Source organism: Delphinus delphis, chromosome 2, assembly GCF_949987515.2.
Source record: "Delphinus delphis chromosome 2, mDelDel1.2, whole genome shotgun sequence".
NCBI classification, from domain to species: domain Eukaryota; kingdom Metazoa; phylum Chordata; class Mammalia; order Artiodactyla; family Delphinidae; genus Delphinus; species Delphinus delphis.
Window position 1 is genome coordinate 85,968,154 of NC_082684.1, and position 15,272 is coordinate 85,983,425.

At 39.4% G+C, this 15,272-nt stretch overlaps 2 protein-coding genes across 4 annotated transcripts in view; both read right to left on the minus strand.

Annotated features, from left to right (window-relative positions):
- VPS39 (VPS39 subunit of HOPS complex) overlaps window positions 1–6,440 on the minus strand; it is a 47,652-nt gene extending 41,212 nt beyond the window's left edge. The window contains exon 1 of the mRNA XM_060005060.1: window positions 6,238–6,440. Within this exon, the coding sequence (XP_059861043.1) occupies window positions 6,238–6,310 (73 nt within the window). The 5' untranslated portion in view covers window positions 6,311–6,440. The remainder of the gene's footprint in view (window positions 1–6,237) is intronic.
- A 2,399-nt stretch (window positions 6,441–8,839) lies between these two features.
- Window positions 8,840–15,272, minus strand: part of TMEM87A (transmembrane protein 87A) — a 42,786-nt gene continuing 36,353 nt past the window's right edge. For 2 of the 3 annotated variants that reach the window (XM_060005073.1, XM_060005075.1), the window contains exons 16-20: window positions 14,890–14,963; window positions 14,408–14,469; window positions 12,496–12,551; window positions 11,921–11,951; window positions 8,840–9,474 (exon numbers count right to left, since the gene is read on the minus strand). In XM_060005073.1, coding sequence (XP_059861056.1) covers window positions 9,433–9,474; window positions 11,921–11,951; window positions 12,496–12,551; window positions 14,408–14,469; window positions 14,890–14,963 — 265 coding nt within the window. In that variant the 3' untranslated portion in view covers window positions 8,840–9,432. The remainder of the gene's footprint in view (window positions 9,475–11,920; window positions 11,952–12,495; window positions 12,552–14,407; window positions 14,470–14,889; window positions 14,964–15,272) is intronic. The other variant, XM_060005074.1, reaches the window with a different exon arrangement.

Below are 15,272 nucleotides of genomic sequence, written 5' to 3' on the forward strand. Positions count from 1 at the left end.
TTTAAAATTTAAAAAATGATGGTCTAGGCCAGTGGTTCTTAAACTTTGGTGTGTATCAGAATTATCTGGGGATTTATTAAAACAGATTGCTAGGCCCTGCCCTCAAGTTTCTGATTCAGTAGGTCTGGAAGTGGGCCTGGGGATCTGCATTTCTAACAAGTCCCCAAGTGATGCTGATGCTGTTTGTTCAGGGACAGCGTTTTGGGAGACATCGGTCTAGGCTAAAAGGCAAAAGGTTCTGAAAGGACTTAAATAATTACTCTGACAGATTTATATTAAATCACTAAGGGAAGTTAAGCATGTACTTCCTCAGGTTTTTGAGGTTGTAACAGTCACTTATTCCTTTCATAAACTCTTGATCTTTTGCAAAATAAAATATTAGATAATGACATAAATAGATAAACTTTATAGAACATGCATTGTGTTCCACGAAATGCTAAACACTTATCATAGGTTATAACAACTATCCTTTGACTTATGTCCTTTTCTTAAATCCCCATTTTATAGATGAGAAAGTTGAGGCCTAGGTAACTTGTCCAGAGTCACACATGTAGTAAGACATGTGTAGCAGTGGCAGGATTCCAACTTCAGTCTGTCTGATCCTTAACCCCATGCTACAATGCACTTACTAAGGCATCCCATCTCAAAAGAATAGGTGTCAGCCAGAGGCTGTCTGAAAGACAATGGTGATGTTTATAAAAACAGGTCAGGAGCCACATCAGGAACATTTCTCCAGGTTGATGTCCTTAACCTTCCAGAAAAAGACAGTGACTCTGTCCTCTTTTGGGTTTTAAAGTAAAGGCAGAGCACAGAAAGTTAAGACACAGTGTGCTCTCAATGACATAAGTGGAAATCAGAAATAACACTAGCTCCATTGGAACACTGGTGATTTATGTCGGAGCAGAACATGGTGAAAAAAAGAAAAGAATTCAGTTCACAATGCTTGCTTTGCAAACGATATTATGTTTAGAACTTTACTTATAGATATCACTGTATTGAGCAATTGAAAATATTAATGCTGATTTTTAGGACACCCACTAATGTTTCAAATACAAATAAAATGAAGTAGAATCTTTTTTAATTCACTTATAACATATAGAAAAATCTATAGCAAAAAGGCCACCATAATGTTCACCATCTTCCCCATCCTCTCCACTGTGACCCCCAAGCCCCTGCCAGTTCCTATTTTTCTTTACCTCTTTCAAAACAGCTTCATCTCCCACCCTGGTCTGCAAGGCCTATCAATTTTACCTCTACAAGGTACCCGGCAACAGCCCTCCCCAACAGAGTCTCTCCAGGGACCCCTCAGCTGGTCTCACTCTATGTGTACTTCCGTGTTTGCTATCTGTTACCTTACAGCATAGCTCCAATGCTGTCACACTGGGGCTTAACAAAATCCTCATGAAGCTGTACTACCAAAATATGAAGCCAAACTCCTAAGTATGACTTTTAAGAGTCTGCTTTCCATTTTTATTGAAATGTTCATTTACCAATAGATGTTTCTATCAAATGTCTACTCTATTGGTCATGAAACTGAATCAGACAAATTCACTGAAATTAAAAAAAAAATTAAATTGAAATTTTATTTGACCTTTCTCAAGCATTCCTTTGGAGATGCTGAGGAAAATGCATTTCTCATACATGCAAAGTATTGTTAACAGCTTTCTTTTAACTAGTAAAAGCACCACACACATACTCATTCCTAATCCTCAAACTCATAAGGAAAAACAGTGGGGACTTCCCTGGTGGCGTGGTGATTAAGAATCCGCCTGCCAATGCAGGGGACACGGGTTCGATCCCTGGTCCAGGAAGATCTGACATGTCACGGAGCAACTAAGCCCGTGCGCCACAACTACTGAAGCCCACACACCTAGAGCCCGTGCTCCACTGCAATGAGAAGCCCACGCACCGCAATGAAGAGTAGCCCCCGCTCGCCGCAACCAGAGAGAGCCCATACGCACCAATGAAGATCCAATGCAGCCAAAAATAAATAAGTTAATTAAATTTATTAAAAAGAAAAGAAAAACAGTGTATCACCCAGAGGTAATGATGGCACAGAGCTCTGAAGAGGCTTGATTTGGTTACAGACGTCAGTGGGGGCTCAGACGGCCAGAGGACCTGATCCAGGCTGGCCTGTGCACACTCTATGTCATCATATAACACAGCCGTGCACACAAGACACAGAAAATGAAAAGCCTGCAGAGCAGGCAGAGCACGGGATAGACAGTCCCTTCTGAGACTCAACATTGCACATCAGAAAGTGGAACACACTACACAAACGGGTAACACATGCAAAAACAAACAAGAGTCAGCCCTAGAAAATTCCTGATGGCCTAATCCTGAGCCACAGGTTAGACATGATTCCTCCTGGGAAGGAAGGTAGAGCCCTCTAGCTCACAATTACCCTAGTGAAGCTCCATCCAACGTTGCAACCCAGTCCAAACTCACGTGATAAACAACCACTGCTGAACACAGCAGGGAGTACACAGACGAACAGGGTAGTGGGCACTTCTCTTCTTTGGGTCATACGGCAAAGAACAGTGTTTCTCAAAGCATCAGCCCCTGTTTAGCTGCATCAGAATCACTTGGACTTACTAAAATGCACATTCCTAAGCCCTGCTCCCAGAGATTCCGATGCAATGATTCTGTGGTGGTGCCCCCAAATCTGCATTTTTTAATTACATGAGACATTTACCTAGTTCCAAAGCTAAAACTATGAGAAGTCCCTCCTTGTCCACTTCCCCCTGTTTTCTTCCTTCTGCTATAGGTAACTTTTTTTTTTTTTTTTTTTTGCAGTACGCGGGCCTCTCACTGTTGTGGCCTCTCCCATTGCGGAGCACCGGCTCCGGACGCGCAGGCTCAGCTGCCATGGCTCATGGGCCCAGCTGCTCCGCGGCATGTGGGATCTTCCCGGACCGGGGCACGAACCCGTGTCCCCTGCATTGGCAGGCGGACTCTCAACCACTGCGCCATCAGGGAAGCCCTATGGGTAACCATTTTAATCATTCTTGATTTATTTTTCCATTGTTTCTTTGGAAAATATAAATAAAAATGATTGGGTATACACACACACAGATACACACACACACCCTACATTTTTTATAGGCTCTGAATATACATCAAAGTTTGAGAAACAGGCTCTAGAATCAGACATGATTTACTGGATGTGACCTTGGAAAAACTACTTAAATTTTCAGGTTCTTCTTCTGCAAAATGGAGTTGTTATTATTTCATAAATGCTTAATACAGATTAGTACTCAGTAATGGAAGCCATTACTACTATTAATTAATTAAGCAAATATTTAATAAGTATCCATTATGAGTCAGGAACTGTTCTAGGCACTGCAAATAAACCTATGTACAAAACAAAGTTACTGCTCTGAAGAAATTTATATTCTAATATGGAATGAGAGAGACAATAATAACATATAAAATAGCATTAGGCGGCAATCTGTGAAAGAAGATAAGGCTGAGTAAAAGAGTAGCACATTGGTGGATGTGGTATTTTCTTTTATATAGAATAGTTAGGGAAGGTCTTGCAGATTTATGTGACATTTCAGCAAATGAAATGAGGAAGGAGCCATGTAATACCTAGGACAAGAGAGTGCCAGGCAGAGGAAACAGCAAGTGCAAAGGCCCTGAGATAGTTACATGCTTTTGTGCTCATGGAACAAGGAAGACAGTGTAACTAGTATCAGAAAGGAGCAAGGGATAAGAACAAAGGGGATAAAATCAGGGAAGTAACCAGAGGCCTGATCATGACAGGTGCTGTGATGACAGGTGTTGTTATTCTAGCTGTGATGTGAAGCTACTGGAGGGTTTTGAGCAGAGGAGAGATGCAATTAGATTAAGTTTTCAAAGGATCACTCTACCTCTGTGTGGCTAAAATACTGCAAATGGCACAATGGCAAACCCAGGGTAATCAGTTAGAAGACTACTACAGTAATTCAGATGAGAGAGACTGGTGTCTTCGTCAACAGTAGTTAACAGCAGAGATGGAGAGAAGTGACTGGATTGTGGAATTTTTCAGGAGGTGGAGCAGACAAGATTTGCTGATGGATTGGATGTGGTGTATAAGAGAATAAGAGAAGCCAAGAATAATTCCAATGATTTGGGCCTTAACCAAATGGGCAAACAGAAATGCCATATGCTGAGCTATGGGATACAGGGGGACAGGCATGTTTTGAAATCAAGAACTGTTTTGGCCATGCAGCCAGATATCCAAATGAAGATGCTGAAGAGGCAGCTGGATTCTACAACTACAGAGTTTCAGGAGAAGTCATCATCAGTATTTTCCTCATTTCCATATCCCAGGAGATGGATTACGGTGGCTCTGTGACATCTTCCACCTCCAATATTGTCTGGCTCTCCAGAAGCCTGGAGGTTCCTGGATGAACTTTCCGCCTAAGGTCATGGTGTAGATAGAAGGGGTAACAACTAGAAATAGCAATATTTAGTGCTGGTAAAGTCTGAAAATAAAGTAGTTTTGAGGCACAAGGCAGTAAATGGCCTCTTGTAGCCAATACCTATCACAGCATCCTAGTAGGCAATGGGTGTTTCTCCTGTTTGCTTGGAGATCAGGCAGAGTGAAAGCTATCTACCATTTCAAAAACTGTATTTCTGGAAAGCACAGGTTCAGGCAATCTTCACTGACACGAACCGGAGTTGGTGAAAGAGACTGAGATATGTGTACTGCTAGTCCCACAGGGTATCAGAGTCAAGAATTCTGACAAGCTAAGTACAGTGTGATAAGTAGCTGCATCCATCCTTTTCAGAAGTATATGTCCGAGGCTGAGTGGAATACCCCTCCCTCCACGTTCCCATGTTAGGCAGCATATGTCTCTAGTATCATTTATCTTGCATCGTAGTCTGTTCATATTTCTTTGCCTGCCATGTTGTGTCCTAGGAGCACAGGCATTGTTTCTTATTCATCCTTGTATTCTTGTCTCTAGCAGAGAGACTGGTCCATGTAGGCACTTAATACATACTTGATGAAGAAACAGGAGAATGAGCCCCTTTGTGCTGAGTGTCAGGTCTTTCATTTTTTCAATTTCTTTATTTCTCCTCTATTTATTTTTAATTTTTACTGAGAGCATTTAATGACAGAAAAATGGCGGTTTTCTTGAGACATCTGGAGGAAGAAGGATTCTCTCCTTAACCCTAGGACAGCTTGCTGTGGAGGTGTGACTTTAAAGAGGCCCAGAGCTAAACAACAAGGTCCTACTGTAGAGAACAGGGAACTATATTCAATATCCTGTGATAAACCATAATGGAAAAGAATATGAAAAATAATGTGTGTGTATATATATATATATATATATATATATATATATATATAAAACTAAATCACTTTGCTGTACAGTAGAAATTAACACAACATTGTAAATCAACTATACTTCAATAAAAAAAAAAAAGAGGTCCAGGGCTGCTAAAGGCTGGGGTGGTGGTGAGGGGCACACATTAATAAGAAGATCTAGAGTGAAAGCACCTTACTGAAACTGATGTGGAGAACTCTGACTAGGTGGCACTGTCCACAGATAATGAATAGGACACCAGCTTCCACCAGGCCCATCATGGGTACCTGGCTCAATATAAGATCTGATTGAGGGTTGAGCCACCTTTTTATGGCCCTTGATTTCTAGGACCTGGACATTAACAGGAAAGACTGAAATTACTTCTGTTTGGTCTTTGGTTATCAGACACACACTCACAGATAGGAGCATAATGTTTGTAGTTAAGAGTCAATGTTTATTTCAGAAACCATTTGTATTCTGGAGCAGAGAAGAGATACCTGACCCTGCTTTCTGCACTGGCCAATCCCAAAAGGATCATGCAAGTTTTTATAGGTTAGGTTTCATGACAGCCTGGAATGATGCTCTTCTACCTAGAAAAGCTAGGTAACTTGGGCATTTTGACTATAAGGCAATCAACCACTCGGCTAGATTAAGAGTGGAGAGTAACAAGTTAGCTACAGTAATTAGAAGTAAGCGATGAGCGATCATTACGGGGGAAAAGACATAGCTGTTAACTTGTTCAATGCAAAAAAAACAAACAAACCATCAAAAGCAAACAGCTCCACCACCCTCGCTGTCAACAGTGCTCTGCCCTCCCTCATCCTAGGCCCCTCTCTGACGGCGTTCGACCGCAGTCCACACAGCCAGACTCCCGTCCACTTCCCTCGCCTCGTGAAAGGTCCCAGCCGCTCCCGCGCTGACCCCGCCTGGCCCCTCGGCTCACCCCAGGCAGCCAGACAGTCGATCTGCAGAGGCAGCTTTTCTAGGATCGGCACCGGTTCAAAGGCGTCGTGCATGGCGGCGGGCGGAGTCGCCGCCGCCGCAGTCTCTCCCGGACTGTGCCGGGTCGGGTGTGGGGACGGAATCAGCCCAAGGGAAGAGCCGGGACCCCTGCTACTGGCTCTTGGGCAATAGAGCCATCATCAACACCGGACTTCCTGCAGAGCCAAGCCCGCCCCTTCCGCAACCGAAGCCTCGCCCCTTCCGCTCCGGTTCCTAGAGCACACTCGAGGAATGCCCTGGTGACTGAGACTGCGTTTCACCCTGGACCGACCTTCTCCATCGTGGAGTGCGAGTGGCCGTGGGCTTAACAAGAAGGAAAAAGGATTTTAATCTTACAACTGTCTTGGGCAGCATAGGGTAGTGAAGAATTCAGGCTCTGGTGTCGGTTAGACCTGGGATGGAGACGTACCATTTAGGAAATGAGCTAAGTAGCTGTGGCGTTTAAGAAACAATCTCTAGAAGTCTTAGTTTCCTTATCTGCAAAATGATGGTAGTGTTGTGTACCTATCTAACGTGTGAGCGCTTGGCAACGGCTAACAATCTAAGCACTCAATGGTAGTTTTAGTATTACCATTATAAACCCAACTAGTTCGAGTACCTTACCCTTGTATTTTACGGGTTAGTCTAAGCCTGTGGTTCTCAAAGTGTGGTCCCTAGATCAGCATCACCTGGGAACTTGTTAGGCAATCTCAGACCTCATTCCAGCCATAGTGACTCAAAAACTGTGGAGTGGGGAGTCCAGTAATCATTTAATAAGTCCCCAAGGAGAGTCCATGAACTTTAAAGTTTGAGAACCAATGCAAGAATGGTCTGTATCTGGCAGTTTAGCCCCAAGAAAACAGCAGACATGTCATAAAATTAAGCATTTGATTTAAAGAAAAATATAAAAGAAAAAAGGAGTGAGTCTATGATGTAAGGTGTTAAAAAACAAAAACCCACTGACTGGCCCTGGTCACTTTTACAGTCTCTTCATCTGTAAATTAGGAATACTGTCCCATCTTTATCAAATGCTGTTTCTGATAATCAAATGAAATATTTTCAAGTAGTAAGAAACAGAAAAATTGCTAAACAAATCTTGTGGTTCTATGTGGTTTTCACCATAGAAACTGAACTTGAAAATTTAGAATTACCAGCTGCTGTGCTAGAAGAAGGCCGAATACCTTGTAGTTCCAGACCCAAGGACCAAGACCAAAATAAACAATGTAAACTCTAAGGTAACAGGTCAGTGTGATACTACAAATTCCTTCTGAACCTCTTCTAGGAACTGATACACTATAACCAAGCAAAGTAACACAAGAAGCCATAAGAGAAAGCAGAAAGAATAATCAACCTATAGAATTTGTGCTATACACTCCTGCTTAAAACAACAGGTTCTTGGGAATTCCCAGGTGGTCCAGTGGTTAGGACTCGGCACTTTCACTGCCAAGGCCCAGGTTCAATTCCTGGTCAGGAAACTAAGACCCTGCAAGCCACATGACATGGCCGGGGTGGGTTTTTTTTTTTTTTAGCCTAGTCTCAAGTTAATATCTAACCAGTCTCGAAAAATATTTGACCAACTATCCTGCTGCATTATGCTACTGTTCACTTGCTAAGTTTCACTGTGGAAGAACAAGCACATGAAGTTAACACCAGCCTTTTGCAAATGGGTTAACCTGAGAATAGTTCTTCATATTGTTTCTTAGAGATACTATCTAGGTGATTTTTTTTGTTGTTGTTAATCACCATACACAACTATAGAGAAATGTTACATAAATATTTAACACTTTAGTGAAGATTGTAGTAGTGTGGTCACTGCTTTGAGTGGAAAATAAGACAACATAGAATAAAAACCATGGAAAGAAAATTCTACAGGAGAGAGTTTGGGAGAAAGAAGGGTCTTTAAAGAAAGTCTGGAGAAAAAGATATCAATTTTGTTAAAATTTTTTAATATTAAAAAGTGGCATGAACTTTCTATGTAGAACAAAAAATCTTGGGAAGGCAAAATTGGACAAAATCATTCAAACAAATATAGTGCTTCAAATGAATCCCATCACCTTGTGATGTTTCTTATAAACCATCCCTAAACCAACACCAGATACAAGAACAGTCGATCCTAAAGAATGAGCAGCAGTCCAGGGCCTCCACACTATTTCATGCAGAAAGTTTTTGTTTAAGCCAGAAGGACCTGTTTCCTTTGTATTAGCTCCTGCTTCTGAAGCATTATAATCCCTTTAACAGGGTGCTCACTCACATGCACTTACGATGGAGTGCCTTTGTGCATCTAGTGCAACACCCAGTAAAAGGCATGAAGACAAGCAAAGCATTGCCTAGGACTCTGCAATGCTGCCGTTGAAGGCTTACAAAACAGTAGTTAAAAGTTCTGGAGTGTGCACCACATTGCCAGCAATGGGATGTGTCACAATAGCAGATGTCAAAAGAGTTAAGCTAATATTTCTCTCTAAAGTACATCTGAAATAGAAAAATCTTTAATATACACCGTTTGTAAACAAAATTGCACTTGATTTTGCTTTTTCAAATGATCTAAATCACACTGTAACAGTCTCTCTCTTTCTTTCTTTCTTTTTTTTTTTTTGGTTGTTCTTTTAATCATTGTTAGAACCATGGCTCCTTAACGCAGAAGGACTCCTTTTTCTCAAAACTACCTCTGCAAGATTTAACCTTGGCTTCCCAGGAAATGCAAAAATAATTAACAATTTCCCCCATCACCTATGTAACTCCCTAAATAAATTAAAATTACAGGCAGTTGCTCCTGGATATTACTTATTATGGTGTTGATGTCACAGTTCTTCAGAAGATGTTAAATTTTTTAGTTTGACAGATTAAACAATTTAAACATTATAGAAGGTTTAGGAACAACATACACAAGTTGCATAAACATCCATGTCAGGGTGTGGGAGGGAAAGGGGCATCAATGCTGCAAATAAAAAACTTGTAGATTTTTCTCATCCTATGACCTTGTTTTCAATAGAATGTTCTCCTTGTTCCAACACCTCTCGCCAGCTCCAATGCACAAAGATCAAGGAACAGATCAGGATGTCATTGCCTCCTTTAATCCCATGGAGCAGTGTAAAGACTAACACAGAAGCTGATCTCTTCCCAGATACTAGCCATCTTCAGCTGCAAATCTTCCCATTCTTTACTCCATTTTGGACCTTTCAAAGTGCGTGATCATTCGTTCCTAGGGGAAAAAGGTTATGCTAAGTATATTGATTTTAAATGGTCTACATTCCAAATATCTTTTCCAAAGATGACCACACACACATTTTCTATAAGTACTTGCTTATGTTCACTAAATATTTAGAGCAATGGTTCCTAACCATCTATGAAGATTTTGATACACACAAGTCCCAAGTCCCAAGATTAACTGAAGCAAAACCTCTAGGCTTCTGGACAACAAACCACAAATCAAAGGGAACTGTATGTTTTAGAGTCACTTAAGCTTTAATAAAAATGTGTACCTCCTCTGATTCAGGAATTTAACTTAATGAAATAGTCAAGGATGTGGGCAAAGACTTAGCCACTAGCATCTCCACTGCAACACTCAAAATATAGGACTGTATAAACAAACTATAGTATATCCTTTCAATGAAATATGCTGACTAAAATTACATATGATGAAAAAGTTCTAGAGATCTGTTGCAAAGCAATGTGCATATAAGTCAACACTTTGCACTTGAGAAAGGTTAGAATGGTAGATTTTACGTGTTTTTCACCATAATTTTTTAAAATCATGTAAAAAAATTACATTTGACTATAAAATAGTATTTATAGTATGCCATTTCAATTGAGAAAATTAATGTAATACTATTAAATTTCAAAGTAATTATAGTAATTTTACCTTAGAGTATTTTTTCATTTTTCCTTTGCTTCATTTGCTAAGTACCTATAACAAATTTATCCCAAACTCTGACAGAACTGTAAATCCCTTTTCAATATGATCAATTACATCAGATTATCTATCCTTTTCAGGTTTTTTCCCTTAGAAATACTCGTCCCTGAAGCTCTCTGTTCTCCCGCTCCATTCCGGACTAGCTGTTCTCCAAACTTGTTGCCCAGCTGTCACACTCTGAGAACTTCTTACATCATCCTAGGAATTTATCCCTGCCTCTCTGTGTCGGATCCTTTACTTCCTGGATCCGAAGTCTTTCTCTTTTTAGTTCCCTCATTTTATGAATAACATTTTCTAATACTTTCCTGAGAAAGCACACATAGGATGTCAATTATTTTAGTTTTTGCATGACTGAAAACATCTTTGTTTTACCCTTATATTGATAGTTGAGTACAGAATTCTAGTTTGAAAATAATTTTTCTCAGAATTCAAAGACATTGTTCTATTATCTTCTAGCTTCCAACATTGTTGAAGAGTCTGATGCTGTTTTGATTCCTAGTCCTTTATTTAATTTGTTTCTCTTGTAATTCATTGTTCTTTTTCAGTTCTTAAATCATTTTTTCACACAGGAAAATATAAACAGATGAATTCAGTGCCACCAAAAGTACTACAATAAACCCATATTCCCATAAATGGCACAACTGGGTTTCACATACTCAGCCTCCTCTGGCTGAAATATGCGTGTCTGGAGAGCTGGAGCCAACGGGATACCCTGAAGGCAAACTGTTAGCAGAAGATGGCTCCCAAGAGAAAGATCTAGGAACTGCAGAATATACCACAAAAAGCAAAGGCTTGTCTGAAAGGTAGAGTTCTCAATTATCTCAATGCATGCAACAGCTAAGAAATCTGACACTGTGTACTGCACCACACAGTAGGGCAGTGAGAAGTGACCATTTTTTAGCAGTCAATCCAACACAGTAAGTCACAATTGGGCAGAGGCTTTTAAAAGGCTTTCTCAAATCGTCACCCTACAATAACCTAAACATTCAGAACACGTCTAGAAGTGGTTTCCACGAACTCAGACTGCAATTCTTACATAAAACCTCATGTGAAATCTTCTAGATAAAGTGTATGGAGCCATATTAAAAGACTAATAATCAACATAAACATTAGAGGTACTAATTATCCTTATTATCTGGAGGACAGTGACACAGATAACACTGCATAGTAGGTAAATTAAAATAACTTTTTTTTTTTTTTTTTTTTTTTTCGGTACATGAGCCTCTCACTGTTGTGGCCTCTCCCGCTGCAGAGCACAGGCTCCGGACGCGCAGGCCCAGCGGCCATGGCTCACGGGCCCAGCCGCTCCGCAGCATGTAGGATACTCCCAGACCGGGGCACGAACCCGTGTCCCCTGCATCGGCAGGCTGACTCCCAACCACTGCGCCACCAGGGAAGCCCCAACTTTTCTTTATTATTTTTGCCTAGACTAGATAAGGGTTAAATTTGAATTTCTTAAAGACGAAGGAATTAGTGGAAGAGTACGGTACTGGCTACCCAATTTAAACAAAGACATTCTCAAGTCTGACCACACTTCGTAAGAAATAAAAGGAGGACATGTACAGAAAGGAAACATTCTTGAATATTTTAGTTATAATATTAGTATTTCTCTTTTCATCCTTTGTCAACTATACCAACTATAGTTCATCAGTCCATTACCGAGTCATATAAATAGATCTCCTTGAACAGAAGCCACCAGACCCATAGTTTATGTGCATACGATTTGATTACTAACCTCATCTGAATCCAGAAGGGCTGGAAGTGCTCTGCAGAGAGAAAAACAAACTAAACAATGTAAAATAAAGCCATAAATGGTTCAAAAAGGACAGTGAATAATGACTACAATTTAAAGTTTTTGTAACTACCTAAGATTTGCATCCCATTGAAGACATTTCAGGAAAAGAAAAAGCAAATACAAAAAAAAAAAAAAGAATCACAGTTACTAGAATTGTATGGACTTTAATAGGAACAATGTTTAATTAAAATTATAGGCATGGAAAGGAACTCAAAAATTCCAAAAGGATTATCCCACTGATTTTAGGAAGACCTATAGCTAAATCTTTCTGAGCAGAAGTGTCATCTGAATGAATAATCTGGATTATTTTTGTTTGTATATCATTCCTGGTCTTTATTTTCTAACATCTTTTTAATATTTTTAACACTTCAAATTATTTCAGTAATTTAACCTTTTACTTCTAGAGTTAACTACAAGCATTCTCATTACTATGCTCTTCAGCTCATTCATTTAAAATAATAAAAGTAATACTAACTGTGAAAAAGGATTCTTGTGGTAAGGATTCAAAAACTTACACATCTGTCACAGATGAAGGAACATTCTCTTCTACCCACTTTAAATCATCTTCCTGCTGAGAACATATAAATGCCAGATGTTACCAAAATGCACCAAAATATACATCTCAAGTAACGATCTAAAGAGGTCTCAATTTAGTCTCTTGTCACTCTGAACTAGTATGTTCACATAACAGGACAAATAACAGAAAAGTCAAATAATTTAATTTAAAAAACTAAACTATATGAATGAAATATAAAATGATATCCTCATCCCTAAATGCTTTCTTCTCAGTAATCTAATACCTAGAGTTTTTGCTTCATGTAAGCTTTGCTCCTTAAAACTGAGATAAATTCTAAAGCCCTTTTAAATGCAGAGTGAATGCACAGTTCTTAAGGAAAAAAAAGCTGACTGAAAAACTCTTGATTTTTTTAAAAAATTGAAGTATACAGGGCTTCCCTGGTGGCGCAGCGGTTGAGAGTCCGCCTGCCGATGCAGGGGACACAGGTTTGTGCCCCAGTCCGGGAATATCCCACATGCCGCGGAGCGGCGAGGCCCATGAGCCATGGCCGCTGAGCCTGTGCGTCCGGAGCCTGTGCTCCGCAAAGGGAGAGGCCAAAACAGTGAGAGGCCCGCGTACCGCAAAAAAAAAAAAAAAAAAAATTGAAGTATACAGTTGATTTACAATGCCGTGTTAATTTCTACCGTGCAGCAAAGTGATTTCAGTTATACATATATATATTCTTTTTCACATTCTTTTCCATTATGGTTTATCACAGAATTTAAAAAAAAATCTTTATTGGAGTATAGTTGATTTACAATCTTGTGTTAGTTTCAGGTGTACAGCAAAGTGAATCAGTTATACATATACATATATCCACTCTTTTTTAGATTCTTTTCCCATATAGGTCATTACAGAGTATTGAGTAGCACTCCCTGTGCTATACAGTAGGTCCTTGTTGTTTACCCATCCTACTTATAATAGTTTGCACCTGCTAATCCCAAACTCCCAATCCTTCCCTCTCCCACCCCCCGCCTTGACAACCACAAGTCTGTTCTCTATGTCTGTGAGTCTTTTTCTGTTTCGTAGATAGGTTCATTTGTATCATATTTTAGATTCCACATATAAGTGTTATCATATGGTATTTGTCTTTCTCTTTCTGACTTACTTCATTAGTATGACAGAGATTAAGTCCATCCACGTTGCTGCAAATGGCATTATTTCATTCTTTTTTATGGCTGAGTAGTATTCCGTGGTGTATATATGTACCACATCCTCTTTATTCATTCATCTGTTGATGGACATTTAGGCTGTTTCCATGTCTTGGCTATTGTGAACAGTGCTGCTATGGATATAGGGGTGCATGTATCTTTTTGAATTACAGTTTTGTCCAGATATATGCCCAGGAGTAGAATTGCTGGATCATATGACAACTCTATTTTTAGTTTTTTGAGGAACCGCCATACTGTTTTCCATAGTGGCTACACCAGCTTACATTCCCACCAATAGTGTAGGAGAGTTCCTTTTTCTCCACACCCTCTCCAGCATTTGTTATTTGTAGACTATTTTTTTTTTGTAGACTTTTTAATGATGGCCATTCTGACTGGTGTGAGGTGATACCTCATTGTAGTTTTGAAAAAATCATCTTTACTACAAAAAAGATCACCTTAGATTATTAATGGGGCTATGATTTCATTGATGAAAACCATTAAACAGAACCATCAGAATGGTCTGGAACCTTTTCAGGACATAGCAGCAAACCATCTAGTTAAAAGATTACTAGGTCCTAGACAGAATCTCTTGCTATCTCTGTTTTTAAAAATGTTAATTACAGCATAGATAAAAAATCATTAAGGCCTGTACATAACTGCTGAGCTCCACCAAGGGCTAGAGGACAGGGGGGAAAAAAAAAAAAAAGAAGTCATACTTACTGCTTTGTTTAATTTACTATTTCCATTTGGTTCTTGTTTGGTACTTCTCATTTTCATTCCTTCTGTAGAAGAAAAAAAAAATACACTGGTTAACTAGGTCAGTAGACCAGCATTGATAGCAAAAATGGATTCAGAGCTTTATTTTAAGCTTATTGGCACTAAATTATACTACAGATAAGTTTTTCCATCTTTACATTTGTGCTGCAAAGTTCAAAGTCAAGTTTTCAGCCCATCTCTAGCAAGTAAACTGGACATTTAATGTGCCATTATTTACTGAACATGGTTTCATCTAAAGATTCATACCCTTACTTTCACTTCCCCCTAACTTCACTGCATATCAAACTGAAGAACATGTTGTAAAAGAATAAATACATGCATCAAAGTCTCTTGATTTTGATACTCAAAATGTTATACTTCTTTTACTCTATTTCTAAAAACCAGAAAAGAATATTTAAAGCACAAAAGGTCAATTTTATCACTACCAAAGCTTTCTTTCAGCATAGGTTCCTTTTGTTCATCCTCCTCCTCTTCCTCAGACAATGGTGAAAAGGCAAACCTGACAGAACAAAGGTAACAGAAGGAAAAAATTAGAAAACTAAAAAAAACTACTCCACTATCTGGATTTTACAGGACTAATTATTGAAACCTCAATTATAGTCATTCATTACATCAGTTTAGTGAATAATAAAGTAATTCTTCCCCTTCAGAAAGCTCTCAATTGCCGCTATTAACAAGAGAGAAGCAGGACAGTATCATATTTATGAGTGCAGGCTCAGCCACAGACTACTTGTGACCTTACACAAGTTACCTATTCTCTCTGTGCCCCAGGTTCCTCATTTGTAGATGGGAATAATAACAGAACATT